The sequence below is a fragment of the Diachasmimorpha longicaudata genome, chromosome 3, assembly GCF_034640455.1.
Source record: "Diachasmimorpha longicaudata isolate KC_UGA_2023 chromosome 3, iyDiaLong2, whole genome shotgun sequence".
NCBI classification, from domain to species: domain Eukaryota; kingdom Metazoa; phylum Arthropoda; class Insecta; order Hymenoptera; family Braconidae; genus Diachasmimorpha; species Diachasmimorpha longicaudata.
The window spans coordinates 598,095-622,391 of NC_087227.1; the positions used below are offsets into that span (position 1 = coordinate 598,095).

General features: G+C 45.4%; 2 protein-coding genes across 2 annotated transcripts; one reads left to right on the top strand and one right to left on the bottom strand.

Annotated features, from left to right (window-relative positions):
- The first annotated feature begins 307 nt into the window (after positions 1-307).
- LOC135159912 (uncharacterized) lies at positions 308-1,480 on the top strand. Its single transcript, XM_064115976.1, has one exon. The coding sequence runs from the start codon at positions 308-310 to the stop codon at positions 1,478-1,480; it is 1,173 nt and encodes a 390-aa protein (XP_063972046.1).
- Positions 1,481-20,058: 18,578 nt separating this feature from the next.
- LOC135159918 (uncharacterized) lies at positions 20,059-21,843 on the bottom strand. Its single transcript, XM_064115981.1, has 2 exons — positions 21,550-21,843; positions 20,059-21,492 (listed from the first exon to the last, which is right to left on the bottom strand). Exons 1-2 carry the CDS (start codon positions 21,841-21,843, stop codon positions 20,059-20,061), a joined length of 1,728 nt encoding a protein of 575 aa, XP_063972051.1.
- Between the last annotated feature and the right edge of the window lie 2,454 nt (positions 21,844-24,297).

A 24,297-nucleotide genomic window follows, 5' to 3' on the forward strand; every position in this document is an offset into this window, starting at 1 on the left:
GGGATTTCTACAGGCCCTCCAAACCTGTAGCCTGCAACCCCTCAGGTACATCCCCAGATTGAGGTACGTCGTTCCCCCCTTACCAGCTCCCGTGGGGACCCTGAAGCGAGGGCGTCGCTCATCCACCAGCTCCTCGTCCTCCTCGTCCTCATCATCGTCCTCCTCGTCGTCATCATCATCCTCCTCGACATCCTCGTCCTGCTCTTCATCTTCATCGGGACCCTCTGACCAGGGAGCCACCAACCCAGTTACGAGCTGCCCCGTACGCGCTACGGATGAGAAACGGGAAGCACACACCCCCATGGAGATGGAAGAATCGGTGCCCGGGACTCCTCACACGTATACCACCGACGTTCTGCTGGTTGATCTCCAGGATGAGGAACGAGCCTCCCTCTCCGGTACAAGTCTCGGTCAAGAGGCCCATCCTGCACCATCCTCGTGCATCGAACCCCAAGTGGTAGAGGTCATACCCCCTCCGAGACACCCGGACCTCCCTAGAGCTGAAACCTCAACGGCTCCAGTGGACTTGACTCCCGCCAAACCCTCTTGCCCTTCAGTGAGCCATATCCCTGACCCAAACCCCTCCGCCTCCGGGCCGGCCTCCAAACATCCCCCAACTACAACACCCGGGGAATCCACAACCCCAGCTAGAGGACCAACCTCCAAGCAACTTCCAGTCAACCAAAAGACTGGCCCCCAGAGCACCAAAGGAAATCCAGAAAACACCACCGGTAACCAAAATCGCAGTTCCAGAAAGAAACGAATTTGGTGTTTTGACTGCCGTCGTCATGGACACCGACCTGCCGACTGTCCAAATCCAACGGGGGAAAAGTACTGTGGGAAATGTCCCTACAGGGTTACGGCAAATCGACCCTGCCCTACACATAAAACGGAATGGGCTGCCGCGGTGACTAGTCGCTGCGCCCGGGAGACCCCCACACGAGACGAGACATCTCCGCGATCAGCGGCTATCCCCCTAAGGGCGAACCACGGGGCTCTACGCTCCTCGACCACCTTGAGGAATCTCAACTCGGGAAGGGAAAACCCCTCGAACTCCTCTCCAGGCATCGACCGCCCACCTACACGTCCGAGACGCACGTCGGGAGGTCGAGGGTATTATATGAACCAGCCCCCATCACCACCATACTGGGTCACTTCCTCCGGATTTCCTCCACACGATACGCAGTTCGGGGATTATCCAGGCTACCAAAATTCTTGGGACCATTATAGTCCCGGAGGTGACCAATACCCTCCAGATCCTGATAGAGAGACCCATGATCTCTCCAGAAGAACGGCAGCGACGCCCCCACTACCATCAACATCATCCGCAATGAGACCAGGAACGGTCACACTGGAAGCGGAGACTGTAGCGGCCATTGCGGAGCTCCTCACAGGCCGACGATCGTCTGTTGGGTACAGTCCCAGTCACCAGCCTGGCCCCTCCAGAGCCTGGGGATCCAGGTATCCTCCGCACCACTGAGTCGCGGTCACTACGGGAGGCAGGGCCCAAGAGACATCTTTTGTTCTCCTTTTTTTTGTTGTTTTTCTTTTGTTTAATTATTATCACCAACGAGGCACCAATCCTCACATTTTCTTTTGTCGTTGGGATTTTTTTTTTGTTTACCGTTTCGGTTTTATATATTATTTCTTCTCAGTCATTACGACAAAAACTATCGAATATGATATCTTAATTTTGCTTTTTTTTCCTCTCTACATCACGCTCCAGTAGCGCAAAAACATTGTGATAATGGCCCAGGCGGCTCAACCATTATAAGACTGATGGACCAATTAATAAAAACTTGTGATAAGTATCTTCGAGGTTTTCTTTCGGCTCCTCCGTCATCTCAGGCCATAGGTTCAACCACAGACGTCGAACCCTACATCTCAACACCAGACACAGGATGGACCAACCAAAACCACCCTCAGCCAACAACACCAAGGCCTACCCGGATAAGGACCGTCAAAGGAGGGGAGTGTAACAGACATTTGGGGATGTCTGTTGAGAACCCAAAGACGGGAGGGAGAACACCAAACCCCGAAAAGACGAGTGGTTTAAAAAGCGTGAGTGAGAGGGAAGAGAGCGAGAGAATTATTTATTTATTTTCGTACTATTCCACCCCGGTGTGGCTAAACCCGGAAAATAGGGATTTTAGATTTTCCCCTCCACCCTCGGGTGGTCAATTGAGAAATTGTTCGCCTTTTACCGACCCATGTAAGAGTTTTGTGGGCCCATTAAAATTATCGCGAAGAAGGGCCAAATTACGAGTCATCCGGTAGTTCTGTATGGGATTCACCCTCCGTTAATTCTACGGGCATTTGAATAAGCCCGGCTGAAATACCGGCGCTCCAAAACGCGAATTTGAGGGGGATTAATTACCTACGTTTTAGTTTCTTTTTTTGGTGGAAGGTCGCTCGAAGCACGTACAGCCCCTGCCTTCGACGAATTGCCTGGCTGTTTAGGGTTTGCGTCATTAGTTTTCGTTTTTTTAATACATCGAGATACGCGGGAGCGTATCGGCCAAGTATATATTTCGAAACCTCGAATAAATAAGCCGAGTGCTCCCAAGTATCTATACACGACACAACTACCCCTTCCACTACCTCCAAAACTAATTTCCGTAACTGAGTGAAAACGCGGCAATTTGCAGCAAAAATACACTTAGTTACATTACCTAAACCGCCTATGCTATATTCATTTATGTCAAGTTTTTCCGAATTAAACGCCTGATTAAAAAGATCCGCGCATAGCAACGGATTTTTTTACATATTTTCCACGGTCCGATTATCTCAGAATGAAACAGTCAGATTTTTGTTCAACAGTTGACAGCATTTGTTTCCTACGGGCGCTGTGTGGTCGGTTCGCAATCAGCGACGAGCGCGAGAAATGAGAGGTTGGCAAAAGTGTCGTGGACCTAGAGATCGTCGAAAATGAACTCAAAGAGGATAGACCAAAGTAGAGGCTCAGTTCTGGGGGTTTGACTGACGCCAGTTTCTCCACGTTACCGACACGATTTCACCCCCGAGGAGACGGGGCGCCACGAGTCCTACTGGGGTATCTGCATATCGGCCAAGCGGGGGGGCTCCGTTCGTACTTGTTCAACTGTACAAATGATCAACTGTACACAGAATTTTCAAACGGTGAGAGCACCGTTTGAAAATTCTAAAATTCTAAAAAACCAGGCTGTACATGTGGCGCTGGGTCCACATGTACAGCCTAGTTTTTTCTCTCGACAGTTGAATCCCTTCACAGTCGTGCTCTCACCGTCTGAAAATTTTGTGTACAGTTGATCATTTGTACAGTTGAACAAATACGAACGGAGCCCCCCCGCTTGGCCGATATGCAGATACCCCAGTAGGACTCGTGGCGCCCCGTCTCCTCGGGGGTGAAATCGTGTCGGTAACGTGGAGAAACTGGCGTCAGTCAAACCCCCAGAACTGAGCCTCTACTTTGATCTATCCTCTTTGACTGAACTCTTCAAAATAACTCAAATTTATCAGTCGACGACTTAATTGTTACCCTCAAATTATGCAAATTATCAATAACTTGTATTTTTTTCTTCTGGCAATTCAGTACAAGAAGTAACGATTTTAGTTTCCATATAACGTGAGCATGAAAACAAGAATGAAAGGAAGAGAGAGTGAGAGATGCGACCAATCGAATTCTGTCCAGGTTTATTTTTGTGCGATAACAGTTATTAGGATTAAATAAGACTTGCTTATATTGGTATTTAAATGTGCTTGAGCAATTTCTTTAGCTTGATGATATAATCAATTTTTTTCACGTTAAGACGAGCTAGGACACGAATTTATTATTATTCTTCCACAATTTTTCAACTTGATTTTTCTAATTTTAAATTAATTGGCGAACATAACATATAGGCATTTACTAAATTCATCCAGTGATCAGCAGAAGCTATCACACTCGATGAATCCTGAAACGCGACCAGTTGAGACAACTGTTTAATTTTAGATTAGAGAGAATCAGATCTGGTAACAGATAGACATTTATCAGAATCATCCAGTGATCAGCAGGAGCTATCACACTGGATGAATCCTGAAACGCGACCAGTTGAGACAACTGTTTAATTTTAGAATAGAAAGAATTAGGTCTGGTAACATATAGACATTTATCAGAATCATCCAGTGATCAGCAGGAGCTATCACACTGGATGAATCCTGAAACGCGACCAGTTGAGACAACTGTTTAATTTTAGATTAGAGAGAATCAGATCTGGTAACATATAGACATTTATCAGAATCATCCAATGGTCAGCAGGAGCTATCACACTGGATGAATCCTGAAACGCGACCAGTTGAGACAACTGTTTAATTTTAGATTAGAGAGAATCAGATCTGGTTTGGTTAATGGAACTATTGGAGTTGTAACAGCAGTTACTAAATCCGTTAATAAGGCAGCAGAATATATAAATTCTATAACCGTTCGCCTAGAATCGGGGAAAGAATGCGAAATTGAACGTATCGACGTAAAATTCGAAATCATGAGTGGAGCTTACATATCGAGACGACAGTTTCTCATCTGTTTGAGCTATGGATTTACAATTCATAAGAGTCAAGGCTTGAGTTTACACCTTGCTGTTATGGATGTGGGACAAACCATATTTTCTTCTGGCCAAACGTACGTCGCTCTTACACGAGTAACTACATTGGGAGGCGGCCATTTGATCAATTTCGATCCATCTTCGGCAAAAGCTTCCATTACGTCCATTGAAGAATCCAATAGACTTGGGGCAAAATACAGACCTGATATGAAACAAATACCTCTGCCCGATAAATATTGACCGAAGGTATGGGACACCCAGTGGGCTTTTGAAATTGGTTCAAATGATGAGACGAATGTAGAAAATAAACAAGTCGATATAAGTTCGTCTATCTGTGGGCTATGCAATTCTGCCGGTGGTGCCAGTTATGCTAATGCAGTAATTCAATGCATATTTCGGTCCCTCGTAATACGCCAAGTACTGTTGCTCACCCCCGAAGATGAGCACTCAGTAATAAATGAATTATTGAAAAAATACATAGAAGGCTCTGAAATTTTGAATGCAAGTGCACTCATACAATTCGTCGATGATAAATTTTCTCTTGATAACGAGCAGGATCCCGTAATCTTTCTGGAGCGCTTATGTGACCAAGTGCGTGATTTACAACAAAATTTAAAACATGAATTTACTCATCTTGATCGATGTAAAGTATGTAATTATATGAAAACTTCAAAAGAGAATAATATTGTTTTGAGTTTATCATTTAATAACATCAAAGAACCAGTGTCCTTAGATGATTTGATCAAAAGATCACTGTCATGTTGGTACGACGTTTCACAACATTGTGATAATTGTGGACATGTCACTGATGCTTCACGAAAAACATGCTTAAGTAGTAGCTGCGGGGTACTTATTGTAAAATTGAACATTTTTTCGTTCAATAAAAAGGATGTTAAACAAAAAATCAGCAGTTGGAAACTTAAAGCAGTTCCAACAACTATAGTTGAAATCTGTGGTGATTCATATTCCGTCCATAGTGCCGTGTTACATGGCAAAATCGGAAAAAACCACCACTATATTAGACTGCTTAGGGATAAGAAAACCGAATGGATAAAAACAGACGATACAAACATTGCCAAAATGCGATGGTCGAGAAATTCTAAGGATGTCTATCTTTTATTTTTAGAACGGAGCAAATCTAAGTAATAGTAAGACTCTCATTCGATAGTAGCTTGGGTAGTGGAGGTATGAAATCTCTTGTCCATTTTGAAAAAATGCTTGAAATCCGCCAAAAAAAAAAAACAAAACATGTTTTTGTAAAAAAATGCGCCAAGCATATATTTCGATGTTGTTCATTTGAAAAACAAAATTGAAAAAAAACTTAAAACAACAATTACTTAAAAAGTGAAGCCACAATTATGGAAATTTGAAAAAACTACAGAAATAACAAAAGACGCCAAGCTCATTGATTGAATTTACCAGTGGAGAAAGCTGGTGATAATAGGAGTCCTTAAACCCTTTTTGAGTTCTCTATGAATATTTTGACTAAGACGAGTACCATAATATCCTACAAAGGACATCGCAGTCAATTCAAATACTCGACTCAAATCGAAAGGGGTAAAAAGTCCTTTGTGAATCAAAAAATTATTCAGCCATATGGTCAGGATCAACGTACTTGGCGCGGTCTTTCCTGATGACCTAGCCTATTTGGATATGCGATCTTTCCTTTTTTCGTTAAAAACCGCCCGTGAGACTTGACCTGAGCAGTGCTGACCCGTATAGCACTGCTGACTGAGAAGTTCGTCGTAAGAATCTTTCATCCCTATGCATCAACTGAGGAACTACGATAGTTTGTGTCTCGAACATAGTTGAATGGTAGAAAATTCACTAGTCCGATGATCTGCTCGTCAAGATTCTCATCCCTATGCATCAACCGTCGACCTACGCTAGTTAGTGTCTCGAACATAGTTGAATTGTAGAAAATTCCCTAGTCCGATGGTCTGCTCGTCAAGATTATCAAACTCATAGACCTTTTCACGATAACCAGATGGAACTTTCGGTTCAATTTTTCGCTTTGTTGATTCCCCTAGAATTCCCAGACTAAACGACAGTTCGTGTAATAGAGGAAAGTACTCTGTTGTCGCTAGTTCTAAAGAGAAAGTGGTGAGTTTCGAAAAAACCGCGCCAAGTACGTTGATCCTGACCATATGGCTGAATAATTTTTTGATTCACAAAGGACTTTTTACCCCTGTCGATTTGAGTCGAGTATTTGAATTGACTGCGATGTCCTTTGTAGGATATTATGGTACTCGTCTTAGTCAAAATATTCATAGAGAACTCAAAAAGGGTTTAAGGACTCCTATTATCACCAGCTTTCTCCACTGGTAAATTCAATCAATGAGCTTGGCGTCTTTTGTTATTTCTGTAGTTTTTTCAAATTTCCATAATTGTGGCTTCACTTTGTAAGTAATTGTTGTTTTAAGTTTTTTTTCAATTTTGTTTTTCAAATGAACAACATCGAAATATATGCTTGGCGCATTTTTTTACAAAAACATGTTTTGTTTTTGTTTTTTGGCGGATTTATTTAACCCCCTTAGATCCCGGAGAGTCAAACCCGCAGGAAGCGCCAAAACCCCAGAAACCCTAGTGAGCAATCACGTCCTTAGAGCCCGCTCGGTAAAAGGGAGAATCAGGACTACGGTTGGAATTAGAATAGAGAGGGTGACACTACGCGGTGCCCCTCGGAAAATTTCGGGAGGACCTCGGGAAATAGGGCGGAGCCTCCCGGTCCGTCCCCATCAGATCACATCGACGTGATCGATCAGTCGGGATCCGTTAATCGAAGGCAGAAGTTGAAAAGTTTAACCTGTTTACAATAAAGTTTTGTTGAGTCCAAAATGAAGGGAAAAGGCAGGCGTAGACGCCTAGATTTAATGGTGAGATAATTGTTTTATTTATTCATTTTGGGTTAAGCCCAAAGTGCCCTTTCTCCACTTCCGGGCGGTTTACGATCAGGGTTAATAATCATTTCCCCAAGTTGTAACGATTTACCCGTCAATAGGGTACGAGTGTTCTCCAGGTTTTACCTGGCCCAAAAATCCTTCTGGAGAGTTTAATTAGTGTTTCTTATTTGGTAACTCCAAGCTGTAATGAGTGAATAAAAGGAAGGGTGAAATAATGGTTGCGCTATTGCGTAGTAGTGTAAAGGATAGAGCGGGGTGGCGATTGCATCATCCCCCCCCCCGTTCGATCTCCCGATCGAGATTCCGCCGGAACTTCTAATGGTTCCCGGTCGGCCAGTAATGATGCGAAATCTCTCAACATTTTGTGAGATTGTTCGGGGAAGTATTCTCTTAAAATAGGCTGTTGGATTTCGGAAATCCACTCAGCCGTTTTCGAGATATGGTAAATCACCGGTTTACCGGTTAATTCCTCCCTTGGTGTAACACCTTGGGTGGGCCCATTGAAGTACGTTCGCGTTTCCGACAGGATTACGGTGATCCTGTTACGGCCAGAAATGATTGAAAATCGTTGAAATTTTACTGAAAGTAGCTACTAGGGTATCGCGATTTAATGGGCTAAAGTTTTTGAGTTTCGCCTCTACGGATTAGGCGTTTTCGCGAATCTCCGGAAGCGTGAGTTCCGGCCTTTGAAAATCTCCACCATGCGTGGTGGGTTTCGCGTCCGTCTCTCTCGCTCACTATCTCTCTCTCTCGCACGCGTTGGATTAGATGCGTTGCAAAATCTCTAAGATTTGTTGATTATTTGCACCTTGTTCGGAGGAGAATTTTTAAGGGGACACGTATTTATGGAATTAGACGAAGTATTTAGTAACATCCTGAAGCTTTGATAGTAATTGGGAATTTATTAAAGATTATCCAGGGTTATTAATCCTGGCCAAAATTGAAAGAAATTAAAAGGAACGTCGAAGAAAAGTAATGTTAGGAAAGTTTTGTATGTCATTTGTGGATAATTGGGAGGGCGGAAAGTTTGGAAGAATATACGTAATTTAATTATTCTTGTGACTGTTTTTTAAAATTTATTTTTCCTTCCTAAATCCTTTATTTTGCGAGCCGATACCTCTAGTTCCACCTGAAACCCACCCCTCTCTCCACAACCTAGCACACTGAGCGACCCGAGGACCATTACCTTTCCCCGAAATCTAATTGCCTCTCTTTTTCTTTTAGATATAGATTTTAGTTACGTTTTCGTTTTTGCGTATTTTGGAATTCAATGATGGAGGTTCAGTCAAAATTCCGGTTTGATACTTCCGGCTTAAAAAGTATCTGGCGCCCATTGATTTCAATTTTTGAGTCTAATTAGATAAAGGGGAAGTAGGGCGAAGGTGATGGGCATTTTCCGACCCCCATAGAAAATGTCACGTTACAATACATATGCGTTTTTACGACATCGTGGGAATCACTTTTTTTGGCTGCACCTAGACAAAATCTGGCATCATATTCGGTTTCAGCACGTCGAATAACCAAGGAAACTGATGCAACATCGTTTTCTTTGCGACCACAGCTCACGAAAAACTCAATCATAGAAGTTGATATTCGCGTTCGATATGATGGCATATAACTTGAGTACACATTGTCGTAGGCCGATGAAACCGCGTGCAATAGCTTCGTCTTGTCGAACTACACGAGTGCAATGCGCGAAGTTTGCGTGTGAGCAATTTGTCTTCGAGAAAAAGTCGATCATACATATGCGTTTTTACGACATCGTGGGAATCACTTTTTTTGGCTGCACGTAGACAAAATCTGGCTTCATATTCGGTTTCAGCACGTTGAATAACCAAGAAAACTGATGCAACATCTTTTTCTTTGCGACCGTAGCTCACGAAACACTCAATCATAGAAGTTGATATTCGTGTTCGATATGATGGCATATAACTTGAGTACACATTGTCGTAGGTCGACTAAACCGCGCGCAATAGCTTCGTCTTGTCAAATTACAAGAGTGCAATGCGCGAAGTTTGCGTGTGAACAATTTGTCTTCGAGAAAAAATCGATCATACATATGGGATTTTACGACATCGTGGGAATCACTTTTTTTTGGCTGCACGTAGACAAAATCTGGCATCATATTCGGTTTCAGCACGTCGTGGTTATCAAGAAAACTGATACAACATCGTTTTCTTTGCGAACACAGCTCATGAAAAACTCAATCATAGAAGTTGATATTCGTGTTCGATATGATGGCGTATAACTTGAGTACACATTGTCGTAGGCCGATGAAACCGCGGGCTTAAGTCTAAGGTAGTAATATAGTGACAAGCTCACTATATTACTACCTTGGCTTAAGTCTAAGGTAGTAATATAGTGACAAGCTCACTATATTACTACCTTAGACTTGAGCCAGGCTTTTTTTTGAGATACCTTTGGCTGCCTCATTACGTGAAATTACCGCTTTCGTTGTCCCCGGACGAGGACTTTTTAAGTTCAAGCGCATGCCATTCGGGTTGACTAACGCTCCAGCTACCTTTCAGCGACTAATCGATAAAGTCATCGGGATTCCAATGTATCCAAATGTATTCGTCTATCTCGATGATATTATTATTGTTACGCGTACTTTCGAGGAGCATCTCGTATGGCTAACAAATGTTCTCCAGCAATTACGCGAAGCTACTGTAGTCGTGAACCGCGAAAAGAGTCATTTCTGTTGTTCTCAAGTACGCTACCTTGGTTTCCTCGTAAATAGCGCTGGATTACAGATTGACCCCGAGAAGGTCGACCCCGTACTAAATTTCCCAGCGCCACGAAACTTGAAGCAACTACGTAGATTCTTGGGTATGGCTTCATGGTATCGGAGATTCATACCCAACTCCGATATCTGTGCACAACCGCTCACTAGATTACTTCGTAACGACCAGGCGTGGGAATGGTCTCCTGCTGAAGAACTCGCCTTTGCTACCTTGAAAGCTCACTTAACGTCGGCTCCAACACTGGCATGTCCAGACTTCGATAAACCGTTTGTCCTTCAGACAGACGCTAGTGGCGTAGCCCTTGGAGCCGTACTCACTCAGGAAATCGATGGTGTAGAACGCGTAATAGCCTACGCAAGTCGCTCCCTTACCGATGCCGAAAGAAACTACACCGTTACTGAACAACAATGTCTCGCGGTCATTTGGTCGATTGAGAAGTTTCGTTGCTACCTAGAAGGATATTCCTTCACTGTCATTATGGATCATAGTTCCCAACGCTGGCTAAACAACTTGAGATATCCGACCGGTCGACTCGCGAGATGGGCTCTAGGTCTTATGGAATATGACTACACCATAGTCGACCGGAAGGGCGCACTCCACCACGTGCCAGACGCGCTATCCAGAGCCCCTGAGAGAATAACCAACCCTCCAGGGGAAACTCTCGCTACTTTTCGGGAACTTCTAGCTATCTTCGACGAATCTAAGAACAGGTGGTACAAACGTCGCTACCGAGACGTGCTACATGCTCCTGATAAGTTCTCCGACTACTGTGTCGTAGGTGGACGTCTGTACATCCATCGCTCGAACCGCTTCATAAGCACGGAGTTAGAAGACTTAGATGCCTGGAAGGTAGTGCTACCTACAGAGTGACGAAAACAAGTGATGAGAGAATCTCCCGAGCTACCACAATCCGGTCATTTAGGAATCGATAAGACCTACCGACGAGTTTCTCTCAAATACCACTGGCCGTCCATGCTACATGACATTGCTACCTTCGTTAGTCATTGCGTTACCTGTCAGGAATGTAAAGTCGAGCAATCAGCTCCGGCACGGTTGATGGGTCAACGAATAATCGAAGAGCCATGAAAGACCATCGCGGCGGACATCATGGGGACGATTACCCCAAGCAGGTCCGGATTTCGCTACATTCTGGTAATTCAAGATCTTTTTACTAAATGGATTGAAGTCGTTCCCTTGCGGTCAGCGACCGGTAAAAAGATACGCGAAGTGCTCGAACATCAAGTTATCTCGCGATGGGGTACACCCAGAATACTGCTCACTGATAATGGCACGGAGTTCGTCAACCGTGACGTACGCTCCCTGACCGAACTGACAGGCCTGGAACACAAAACGACCCCAGCATACCATCCGCAAGCGAATCCCGTCGAGCGCGTTAATCGAGTCATCAAAATGATGCCACGCGCCTTTACTGGAGAAAACCAGAAGCAGTGGGAAGCTCACTTACACGACTTTATGTTCGCCTACAATACTGCTCTCCATAACTCCCTACAAAGCACCCCTGCTTTCACTAACTTCGGTCGAGAATCGACACCAGCTATCTCCCTACGTCGCGAAATTGAGGACGACAACGAAATAGTCCCGAGGGATCCCCAGGAATGGATCGAACGAATGACAAAATTAGCTACCTTACGTAAAATCATCTCTCACGCGCTCGAGGAAGCCCAACAACGGCAAACTATTACAATTTGCGGCACCACGATCGCGAATTCGAAAACGGAGATTTAGTTTTACGTAAATCTCATCCGCTCTCTAACGCTGCCAAACAGTTCTCTGCCTCGCTGGCTAAGCTGTTCGAAGGACCATACGTCGTTACGAAAAAGATTTCGCGTACCCGTTATGAGCTCTCTGATGTGCTAGGTAGATCGAAAGGGGAAACTTCGATACAGGACCTCAAACCATATCGACCCCCTTTAAAAGAATGGTAAACGGGAAATTACTCTTCGGCCGGACGCTACCTATTCTTCTAATGTCCGTAAGCCCGACAACCTACGCTCCATATTTAAATAAATTTGCTACCTTCACATCGGTAAGGTCAAGCTGTCTTCAATTCGGGATTGACGAAGTGAAACACTTCTTCGGCTTGGCGCTACCTAATCAACTACCCGGTAAGTCCGACAACCCAAGCTACCTTCAGGAAGATTGAATGCTATACTGCATCAACCTAACGCTACCTATATGCCATAACCCAGGCTACCTACAAGGGTCCTAATCTATTCAAGCCATCGGCATGAGGCTACCTGTTGGTGCTACCTAAAAATCTAACCACCTGAATCAACCATTCGGTGGACCCAGACTTCGAAGTGGGTGGGTAAAAAGGCGAACCCACGGGAACCCCACAAAGCTACCTACTTCCTAATAGCCATCCTAACGAGTGTCATCCCAAATGCCCCACCCGGAAAACGAACACCCTTCAATAATCCCTACCTTGCTTTCTCAGCCTGAATCTAATGGTATGGCTTATCTCCTAACCCCTATATGGCCATATGTGATTTTGTCCGCTTACGCTACTATCACCTTCTAGGACGAGGATACACACGAAAACCCATTAGTCAACTCGGTCAGCGCGGTGTTACAGAGTTTCGGCATCTCGTTAGAAGCCCAAGAATCCTCAACAGGGGCAATCATGGAGGATGACCACATCGGACCAGAGCTACGCCCTGTAGCGTCATTAACACCACACGACGACACCCTAGGCGAGGAAACCCCACGAATGTCAATGGACCTCCTGAGGGCCGAGCTGTCTCCCTTCCAAGCTCAACTGGACCAACTCGACCAGGTCCAACCAGGGGCTCAGCACGACCTTCTCATGGCCATTCTAGGGGCGTCTACCAAACTCTTCCTGGCCCGAGAACCAATCAGGGAAGATCTGAGTAGGATATCCTCAACACCGAGCGGCCGAAGTCGCGCCTCCAGTACCGCCAGCGTCTGGGGGGAGAATAATCGGAGTCAGATGGTTGAGACGAACCCGGAAACCGACAGCCGGTAAGGACAGCCGAACTAGAGCCAAGTCCAGGGAGGCAAGGTCCAGGCAATTACCCAAGGTGATTGCCTCTCGACCATGTCGGGTGGAGATCGTGAGGATGCCACTCCCCGATATCAGGCCAACTTCCACCTCCTTGTCCCACCTGAATGAGCTAACGCTGGCGGCTCTACATATGAACTCCTCTAGAAACACATCTTCTGGGGCAGGATCCGACACTCTGCAAGTCGACTTGACCGAAGGGGACAAGGTTTTTGACATTTCGGCCGAGTCCATCTCAAAGACCACTACACCAGCAACCCGCACCCGAGGAGTATCTAAATTACGAGCCACCAAAATACCACAACCACGGCCGATCGGAGTCGTTCGAATATTACGAAGTAGTCCCGCTCCCAGGAGTAGAGTCTCAGAGGCATCCCAACCGCCGTCCACTCGCATCAGGACACGCACAGCGGCACCAGCCACCCAGACTTCGGGAGCCTATGAACAGGGGCAAACCAGAGGGGGGCTCACACAATTGGCCTTCGCCGAATCTACCGGGACCCACACCACGGACAACCTCCGAACATCTATCCCGTTGATGGACCCTACACCAGAAGCCGTGGAGGCCCGACCAGGACCTTCCCCAGTATCAGCCATGATACCCACGACGCTACCCTCACGCGGAGCCATTCCCAAGGTGTCTCGTCGCGAGACATTCCCAAGGTGTCTCGTCGCGAGACACCTTGGGAATGGCTCCGCGTCGCTTCTATGATTGAGATGTCTCGCGACGAGACAGCTTGGGAATGGCTATGCGTCGCTTCTATGATTGAGTTTTTCGTGAGCTGTGGTCGCAAAGAAAACGATGTTGCATCAGTTTCCCTGGTTATTCAACGTGCTGAAATCGAATATGATGCCAGATTTTGTCTACGTGCAGCCAAAAAAAAGTGATTCCCACGATGTCGTAAAAACGCATATGTATAATCGACTTTTTGTCGAAGACAAATTGTTCACACGCAAACTTCGCGCATTGCACTCGTAAAGTTCGACAAGACGAAGCTATTGCACGCGGTTTCATCGGCCTACGACAATGTGTACTCAAGTTATATGCCATCATATCGAACACAAATATCAACTTCTATGATTGAGTTTTTCGTGAGCTGTGGTCGCAAAGAAAACGATGTTGCATCAGTTTCCCTGGTTATTCGACGTGCTGAAATCGAATATGATGCCAGATTTTGTCTACGTGCAGCCAAAAAAAAGTGATTCCCACGATGTCGTAACAACGCATATGTATAAACGACTTTTTCTCGAAGACAAATTGTTCGCACGCAAACTTCGCGCATTGCACACGTGTAGTTCGACAAAACGAGGCTATCGCACGCGGTTTCATCGCCCTACGACAATGTGTACTCAAGTTATATGCCATCATATCGAACGCGAATATCAACTTATATGATTGAGTTTTTCGTGAGCTGTGGTCGCAAAAAAAACGATGTTGCATCAGTTTCCTTGGTTATTCGACGTGCTGAAACCGAATATGATGCCAGATTTTGTCTACGTGCGGCCAAAAAAAAGTGATACCCACGATGTCGTAAAAACGCATATGTATAATCTACTTTTTCTCGAAGACAAATTGTTCGCACGCAAACTTCGCGCATTGCACTCGTGTAGTTCGACAAGACGAAGCTATTGCACGCGGTTTCATCGGCCTACGACAATGTGTACTCATGTTATATGCCATCCAGTTGTGTTCCTCGTCGGAGAGCCATGTTGGTCCCTGTTTCCAATTAAGATCTTTGACGAACCCAGAGGGAAATAAGACTCTGGAAATATGATCCGCGGGATTGTCCTGAGTGCGAACGTGTCGACATTCGGCTCCAGTTGTTTTTTCTTGGATGCTGGTTACTCGGTTCGCTACAAAAACTAGTAGCTTGTTCCGAGGAGTTTTGATCCAATGCGAGGCTATCATTGAGTCTGACCAGAAAATGACTCTTTGGATGTTATGTGTGATAGCTTGCTTAGCAGCGACATAAAGATCGGATAGTAGTAGAGCTGAGCTTAGTTCCAACCGACGTAATGTGGGAGAACTGATGGGCGCGACACGATATTTTGCGCAGAGAAGCCGTGATTGTATAGTCCCATGGGCATCAGTGGAGCGCAAATAGATGCAAGCTCCATACCCTTTCTGACTGGCATCGCAAAAACCGTGTAGTTGGATATCTCTAGCTTCAGAAATTACCTTCCGATCAAAAGACGAGTTGTTTAGCTGGGGCAGTTGAAATGTATAATTTTTCCACTCGGTAAGGATACTGAGCGGAATGGGATCGTCCTAACCCAGCTTTTCAATCCATAACCGATGGAGAATCATCATCCCCTTGATAATCACAGGGCCAAGGAATCCAAGAGGATCAAAGATTTTAGACACCTCCGATAATATAATCCGCTTTGTAATCTTTCCGGGGAGGGGAATTGGTTTAATCGTATAGACGATTACATCACGTGATGAATCCCAGTGTAGGCCCAGTGTTTTTACTGTTGAGTCGTGAGACATATTCAATTTTAAATTAATGCTGTCCTGCGGCAATCCCTGTAGAAGACGACGATCGTTGGAAGCCCATTGCCGTAGATTTAGCTGTCCCGTCTGGAGTAATGCGGTGATTTCGTCTCGCAGTTGTAACGCTTCCTCAAATGAATCAGCTCCTGATAGTAAGTCATCTACATAGAAATCGCGCTTGGGGATTCTTGATGCATTGGGAAATTCCTGGCACTCATCATCGGCCAACTGATGGACGCATCGGATGGCTAGATAAGGGGCTGAAGAAAGGCCAAAGGTCACTGTATTCAATTGAAAGGCCTTCTCATTTCCATCCTGATCCGTCCATCAAATCCGTTGGTATCGTCGATCTTCTGCACGAATCCAGAATTGCCGATACATTTTCTCTATGTCGGCGGTGATGACATACTGGTGCGTGCAAAAACGAGCAAGAAGTGAAAAAATGTCTTCTCGTATCGTGGGTCCAACCATGAGAGTGTCATTGAGTGAGAGATGATTCTCCCCTTTCGCGGACCAATCGAATACGACCCGAACCTTGGTGGTGAGGCCGGTCTCCTTTACGACGGCGTGATGAGGCAGGTAAAAACAGTTCTCGTCTTCAGTGTTTTGAGGTATTTCCGACATATGGCCCAGGTCGATGTACTCTTGCATCACTGCAGAATACTGTTTTTACAACTCTGGATTGCGCTGGAATTTCCTCATCAACGATTTGAACCGTTTTCTCGCGATCTCGCGAGAATTTCCCAGTTGGGACTCCTTCCCGTTAAATTGTAAGGCCACGGCATATCTCCCAGTTGCATCACGTGTCGTATTTTCCTTGAAGTGATCCTCACAGGCTTGCTCTTCCTTCGACAGATGCACGGAAGTGTTGAAATCATCCATTGTCCAGAAATTTTTTAGCTCAGTGTCGATGGAAGTAATGCAAGATTGCACGGGGCTCTTTCTGGTGAGTGATTTTTTCGCTAGTGCATTTCCCCCTACGATCCATCCAAAACGAGTTTCCTGTAGATTCATGTCAGGCTCCCCGGGGTCGTTCAATTGGATTTGACCTTGACAGATGGAGACGAGTGTGATTCCAACACTTAGGAGGAAGTCGACAGGTGCAGGTCGATCAAAGGCTGGATCTGCTAACTGGAGGTGCTTGGAGATATTGAGGTCACTCCGATTGATTGGCTGCATCGGGAATAAATTGCCAATATTTGGGACGGTTAAAAAATTTACCGTCCTGGCATACCCATTTAATCTTGAGTTGATCGTTGCCGTAACTAGATGATTGGTTGAAGAATTGTAATTGCCATCGCTTCGATGGACAGTTTGAGCTTTTCTAGGGGCAATTTTAATTGATTTGCAAAGCTCTCTGTCATAAATTTCGAACTTGACCCAGTATCTAGAATGGCACGCCAGCGGATGGGTTTTTTCGCAGCGTCTAATACAGTGATTACTGCGGTGACGATCGCATCTCTATTTGGAAGGGATGCAATGAGAGCGGTCGCCGCAGGTGTGTCCAAGGCAACTATCGGCTCTGGTCATGCCGATGAGGTCCGGAAATTTTTCAGATTGTGACGTATATCGATAGAGTGGAGACACGAGCGCGAGAGACGCGACAAATTATCATAAGACCAGCAATCTCGCGAATTTCCCGGATCGACCGGATGTTATACAGGGTCCTTTTTATGATATTGTTAAGAATGCACCGGCGTATTTGGGGGGTGGTTTGGAACCGAAAAGTCCTTTTCCACTTTTCGCTCCGACGCACCCCTATCGAGATATGGGGGTGAAAATAACGGCCAATGGGGCGCGAGCTTTGCGCGGCTGTACGTCCGTGTGCCGCGGGTAAGCGGTGTGCGTGCTTCCCCTTCTACTCGGGCGGACGTTCCATTCCGCTAGTGAGTGAGAGAGAGAGGAGGGCGGGGGGCGCTAGGGTGATTAAAAACCGATTATTATTTACATTACTATTATTTATTAAAGGACAAGATTCTGCAAACCGCGGGCATCCCTCTTGGCGTTCCAAAGATAATTGTTAAAATGTTAATTATCTCATGATGCAATAGCCCTACAGTGTTTTGTCAAGAGATCTTTTTTATTATAAATGTAATTTACAACAAGAAAGGTCTCTTGACAAAATCCTGTAAAAGATCCTCTTATCGAGATAATTAATAATAAACAATCGAGGTCGGAATTCCGAGGGGATAGCTCGCGATTTTCGCGGAATCCGGAGCAATAACCGCGTTTTCTTGATTATCAACTAAACAAATGGATTTACGGCCGTTTGTCACAAGAGATTTGTTGCAGCGAATCAAATTGTGCACAACAAATGTCTTATGGCGGGTCCCGTAAATCCATTTGTTTATTTAATAATTGGATTTGAAATTAAAACAAAAATCCGCGATTAATTAACAAACTAAGACATCTACGCGATTTTTACATAAGATAATTAATATTTTGTGACGAGGCAACATAACCTTAGAGGTTATGTTGATTTTCCCCTCCGCACGCCCCCTATTCTTACCACTATTTATATATTTCTCTCCTCACCGTTGGAGAACCCCTTCCCCTAAATCCTTCCCCTTCCCCCGATCCCCTACTAACCGCGCTCGGACAGCGCGAGAAACACCAGAAGAACCACCACTGAGGGATGGGAAGACGTAGGACGTCCCCCTCCTTCCCGCGGTCCCCTACTCACCACGGTCACACTCACGAGAAGAGGATGATGACGTAGCGCGTCCCCCTCCGCCGCAGTCCCCTGTTCACCACGCGCTGCAGGACAACGGGCGCACACGCACGTTGCGTAGTGCGTCACCCCGCCACCCCTCGGCCCCCGAAGATGCCCAAAAGCATCGATCGGTGGATCAGGGGAAGACAAATGACCTACCCCGGAAATGGACGAAATTGGGCCGAGGACCCCCGAATACTTCGGGGAGTTCCTCAAGTGGCCAATAACTCGTCACTCGTCGTTCGGCTGTCGATTAGGATAACTCAGTGCGCCCATCATTAATATCATTATTATAATAAATCGCGGAGAATTGGTGAAGTGACCCAGGACTTCAGAGCTGGAAGAGAGGCTCCTACTGGACCAGGATTCCCCCAGGAAGAGTCACAAAACCCAGAGGACCCGAATAAGGAGGACAAAACCTCCAGGAACTCGGAAAATCATCGGCCGAGTGAGTACCCTTTCTTTTCCCCTCATCACTCAGCGGCATCATTTCCCCCAATTACGATTCGCGGAACCCCTCCAACGGTGTAGATTCTAATCATTCTTTCTCAAGAGATTATTAATATTATTATTGTATTATTCTTACTATTATTATCATTGGATCCCTCAATTCTCCCCTTTTTTCTCAAATGTAGAGCCACCCCTTTTTTCTTTGTATAAATTCAAAAGTGGTCCGACAAGTGACCTGCCTGCCCCCCGCCCCTGAGAATTTCCAAGAAACAGGCATTATTTTCATTACTGTCAATCGTACCAAATATTATGAATATTATCTTTCCAACTGAGCACTGTATCGTATATTAATTAATATTTCTAATAAATGTATTTGATAAACAGCCTCTGCCCCTTTTTTATTTAATAATTGACCCGCCCTCTAATTTAAATAATTAGTAAATTAGGGAAAAGGTCACAATTTATAATGCAATTTCTGGCAAAAAAACCGTCTTGACAAAATGTTGTAAACCCATTTGTTTACAGGATAATTGGCAAAACGTGTTTTTTGGTGGAAAAATTCTGAAAATCGCTGGCATCCCCCTTGGCGTTCCAAAGCTAATTGTTTAAATGTTAATTATCTCATGATGCAATAGCCCTACAGTGTTTTGTCAAGAGACCTTTCTTGTTGTAAATTAAATTTACAATAAAAAAGATCTGTTTAGTTGAGGAACGTTGTTTTGGGTGGTCGGGCGTCGGAAAAATTGGGATTGGTGTAGTGAGATGCAATGGAAGACACACGACACTAAGTTATAAAAACTTCGTATGTTTATTGTCACTAATTGTAAAAAACTATACAAGTTTCACAAAGTTCGTTGGGTTTCACCCGTGTGAAATCCTGGATCGTTGAGGTTCGAAATTTAGTTGAGAGACGTTGATAAATGCGCAATTATAGAATTACGTTGACCGGTACGTTGGAGATACGTTGTAAGACTGATTTGGGGGGGTCTCAAATTGGTGACCGAGACCGATGACCAGTGACCCGATGAACCCCGGAAGTATCCGAAATTCATCGATCACTTGTCGTTGAGTTGGGGGGCGTTTTTTTTGGTATAGTTTAAACATCCCGGCCGCATTCATCAGGCGTGATGAATCCTCTGTTGATGGTAATCTCTAGTTGTCATCTTGTTGGTCTGCTGGTGTTGGGTCCGTTGGTAGCAAGCAAAGTTTTACTATCGGTCTGGTGTAAGACATGGTGAGTTGAACTCCTCCGTGGAGTGTTTTCTGGTGAGCTTCGTTGATGATGAGCGTTGTCAGGCGAGATTGTCGTGGTAAGATAATTGTATGAGTATCGTCTGGATCAAGCAATGAGTTCTTTAGTCGTCCACCAAGCCTGAGAATTCCTTGATCATCAATTCTCGGGGTGAGCTTGGCCAGTGGATGTTGGCGAGGTAGTTGAATATCCCTATTCAAGTTCTGAAACACAGATTCAAAGTATTGGTGTTGTGTTACCTTAACCCAGAATGTCCTCGCTTCGTTGAGTTCTATCGTTGTTAATACTGATGATTCGGGCGTTGGTTGTCGTCGAAGTCGTTGGATGGCTCGATTCATCGTTGCGGTGACTTGTAATACTTTTGATAAAGTAGAATATCTGTTGAGGAACTCTGTCAGTGGATGCTGCCTAGCTTCAGCAGCTACTGGGTGAGCTGTTGCTGATCTCTCTTCAAGAGAGACTTCCGTTGGAGCACTGGTTGTATTTTGTGGCCAGTCTGACGGCGGTTTTGCTAGCCAGTCAGGACCTTTCCACCAAAGCTGATGTTCGTTGCGTTGGCTCGGTGAGATGCCACGTGAAGCGAAGTCAGCAGGGTTGTAAATCCCACCGACATGTCTCCATACGGCTGTTGGTAATGCTTCCTGGATTTTCGTTACTCTATTGTAAACGAATTCCTTCCATCTCGATGGATGGCTGTTGATCCATGCCAAAGCTACAGAAGAATCAGACCAGAGGTATGTTTCTGCGTTGACTTCCAATGTTTGTTGTGCCCAGCTCACAATTTTTGTTAGCAGAAGGGCCGCGATTAGCTCCAGGCGTGGAATCGTTAGCTTTTTCAGTGGTGCAACTTTTGTTTTTGCACACACCAAGCTGATTGTTGGTGTTTCGTTGTCTCGTTGAACTCGTAGATAAACGACTGCTCCCATGGCAGCTGTTGATGCGTCGGCAAATCCATGTATTTGTACGTTGGTAGTCGTTGGAGATAGATTTAGCCATCTTGGGATGGACAGTTGATTTAGTTGCGTGAGTTCCTCCCTGAACTCTTTCCACCTTCGAACATAGTCGAGTGGAAGTTGATCATCCCAAGCGAGTTTGAGCAGCCATAGCTCTTGGATGAGTATTTTTCCTCGAACAATGACTGGTGCGATGAATCCAAGAGGATCGAAAATTTGAGCTATTTCCGATAGCAGTACTCTCTTGGTGAAGCTCGTTGAGTTGAATGTTCTAGATTTATATTGAAATAAATCTGTTGCTGGATGCCAGCACAATCCGAGCGTTTTGATGACTGCTTCCTCGAATTGCACTGTACCTGCCGGTCCCGTTGACAAGTTGAGCTGTTGGAGTATCTCTGGGCGATTACTGGTTCACTTTTGAAGTGGAAATCCGCCCGCCTGGCAGATCTGTTGAAGTTGAATTATCATTTCTTTGAATTCTCCCTCAGAGTCCGCTCCACCGTAAATGTCGTCGACATAACGGCCTTTAGTTAGCGGTAGCACTGCTGCAGGGAATCGTTGACCTTCATCGTTGACGAGTTGTTGAAGAACTCTCAAAGAGAGCCATGGAGCGCATTTCTGTCCATATGTGACCGTTGTTAGTTGGTATGTCACAAGTTGTTGATTTTCGTCTATCCAAAGAATGCGTTGAAGATTCCAATCGTCAGGGTGTACGTTGATTTGTCGAAACATCTTAACGATGTCGGTGCCGAAGACGAGTCGATGTCGTTTCAATCATGTGAGTGCATCCATTGCATCCACTTGGAGCTTTCCGCCCGCGTGGAGGATGTCGTTGAGTGAGATACCCGTTGATGTCTTGTTGGAGCCGTTGAAGACTACTCGAAGCTTCGTGGTTAGCGAATCTTCCCTCAGAACCCCATGATGTGGCAGGTAGTAGTTTGTTGCTGGTTCTGATATTTGTTGTATACGTCGCATGTGATCAAGTGCTTCGTATTCGTTGATAAAGTCATAGTAGAGTTTGCTGTAGTCAGGATTAGCGTTTAGTCTTCGTTTCACCGACTGGAGCTGACGAAGCGCTTTATTCCTCGATTCTCCGAGCGCTGCTGTTGATGTGCGAAGTGGCAGTCGCACAATGTAGCGCCCAGACGTGTCTCGCTGATGAGTGCGTTGAAAGTGTTCTTCACACTCTAATTCGTCTGGTGTGAGCTCGTTAGTTGGATTTGTTGAGATTGGTGGTTCTTCCTGGACCCAGAATCTTTGTAGAAGCTCCGTTAATTGTTCGTTGGAAGATCCCCTTGCCGCGGATAAGGAGGTCCTCGTTGAAGACGTTGTGTTGCATAATGGACCCGATATTATCCATCCGAATGTTGTTAGTTGGCCAACTAATTGATCATCGTTGGATTTTTCAATCCCGTTGCCGATGATTTTCCCGTAGTTGTCAGCTCCGATAATTATGTTGATAGGTCCAGGTGTTGAATAGTTCTCATCTGCCAGTTGAAGCTGCTGCAGTGATCCGATTGATGCAGATGAGCATGAGAACGTTGGTAACCGTGAGGTTAGCTTTTGCAGGATGTGGGCGTTGATCTCAACTTGTTGAAATGGCTGTTTCGTTGATTGGAGCGTGATTGCCACAATCCCTCTCGTTGAACATGCGTGTTTTCCACCAATTCCGATGAGTTCAATCGTTGAATGTCGTCGTTGTAGTAGAAGCTGATGAACCAGGCTTTCCGAAATAAATGAAAGCTCTGAGCCTTGGTCGATGAGGATTCTGGCGATCGTGTAGAATCCGCTTTTGGAGAATGCCCTGGCTTTAGCCGTAGCCAAGAGCACTAGTCGCTGATCCGTTGATTTGTGGGAGAACTTAGCGTCCTCTGCGTTGACCGACTTCCGTTGAGTCGATTCTTCGACTTGACTCAGGGGGGCGTAAATCCTCTTGTTAGCCGTTGAATCTGTTGAATCCTCGTTGGATCTAGTTGACTGAGTTGATGTTGGACGACCTGTTGAAAACGAGTGAGGATCAATGATCTGAGTGATGAATGAAAATTATAATAAATCAAACACTCAAACCTGATTCCTCCCTCGTTGATTGTTGCTCTGGACCGCTGTTGATTGTCGATGTCGGTGGTCTCTCTCTGTCTGTTGGGTCCATGTGCAACAGCGTGTGGTGCCTGTGTTGACATTTCATGCAAGATTTAGTGCACTTGCATCTCGTCACCAGGTGTGTACCGAAGCAGTTGTAGCATAGTCGTGTTGTTGACAGATGCTCTAGTTTTCTCTGCGCTGAGAGGCTGAGAAATGATGGACACTTTCCAATGAAGTGCTTGGCGTTACAGTACCCACAGCAATCAGCAGGCTTAATATGCTGAGGTTCCTTTCGTTGAATTGTTGCTTCGGCGGCATGATAAGCACGTGCTCTAGTTGGTGATTTTCCACGTTGAGGTTTTTCTTTAGGCCGTTGAGGGATCGTTGAGTCGTGTTGATCATCTGGAGTCATGCCTCTTGCTGTTGACTCCAGGAAGTTGACTAACTCCTGCAGAGATATGAAATTCGTTGAAGTTCCCAGCTTCTGTTCCCATGTGGTGCGTGTGTCAGCCTCCATGGAACGTTTGAGCAAGTGAAAGACGAATTGCTCGCCCAAATCCTCTTTGGGAATCCCGGCGGTGCTGATCAGGTGGTCCACTGTCTCACGAGCAATGTGTGCGTTGGTTATCATGGCCTTGGCGTCTCCCTTAGCCATTGGCCGCAAGTTGAGCACCCTGTTGAAGAGGTGTCCGGCGATGAGACGTGGATTTTCATAATGCGGTTGAAGTTTGTCCCATGCCTTCTCGTAGTTGATGTCCGTAGCAGTGAAGGACGAGATTAACTCAGCTGGGGGTCCATTAAGAGCCTCCTTCAGCCTCACCAGCTTTTCTGCAGGCGACATGTCTGGTTTTCTCCCAACCAGATTCTGAAAAAGATCAGAAAACTCTTTCCACTGGGAAAATTTACCTTGAAATATTGGGAGATCAATTCTTTTCAGTTGACTGGTCGTTGTTCTACCCGCGGATAATTTCTCCTTCGTTGATATCTCCCCTTTAAGTTTCCAGATCCTCTTCAGCGTCTGCCGTTTTAATTCTCCAGTTTTGAGGAATGCCTTTCCCGTCATGTAGCTGTGATCAGCAGGTAGATTAGCAATCAATGCCTGTG

Bases quoted from the DNA above. Each gene is read 5' to 3' on its own strand.
- LOC135159918 (XM_064115981.1), bottom strand. From the start codon at position 21,843: ATGTTTCGACAAATCAACGTACACCCTGACGATTGGAATCTTCAACGC. The intron at 21,493-21,549 runs GCGGGCGGATTT...ATACTCCAACAG, and splicing joins AACTTCAACAGATCTGCCAG to CTCAACTTGTCAACGGGACC.
- LOC135159912 (XM_064115976.1), top strand. From the start codon at position 308: ATGGAAGAATCGGTGCCCGGGACTCCTCACACGTATACCACCGACGTT.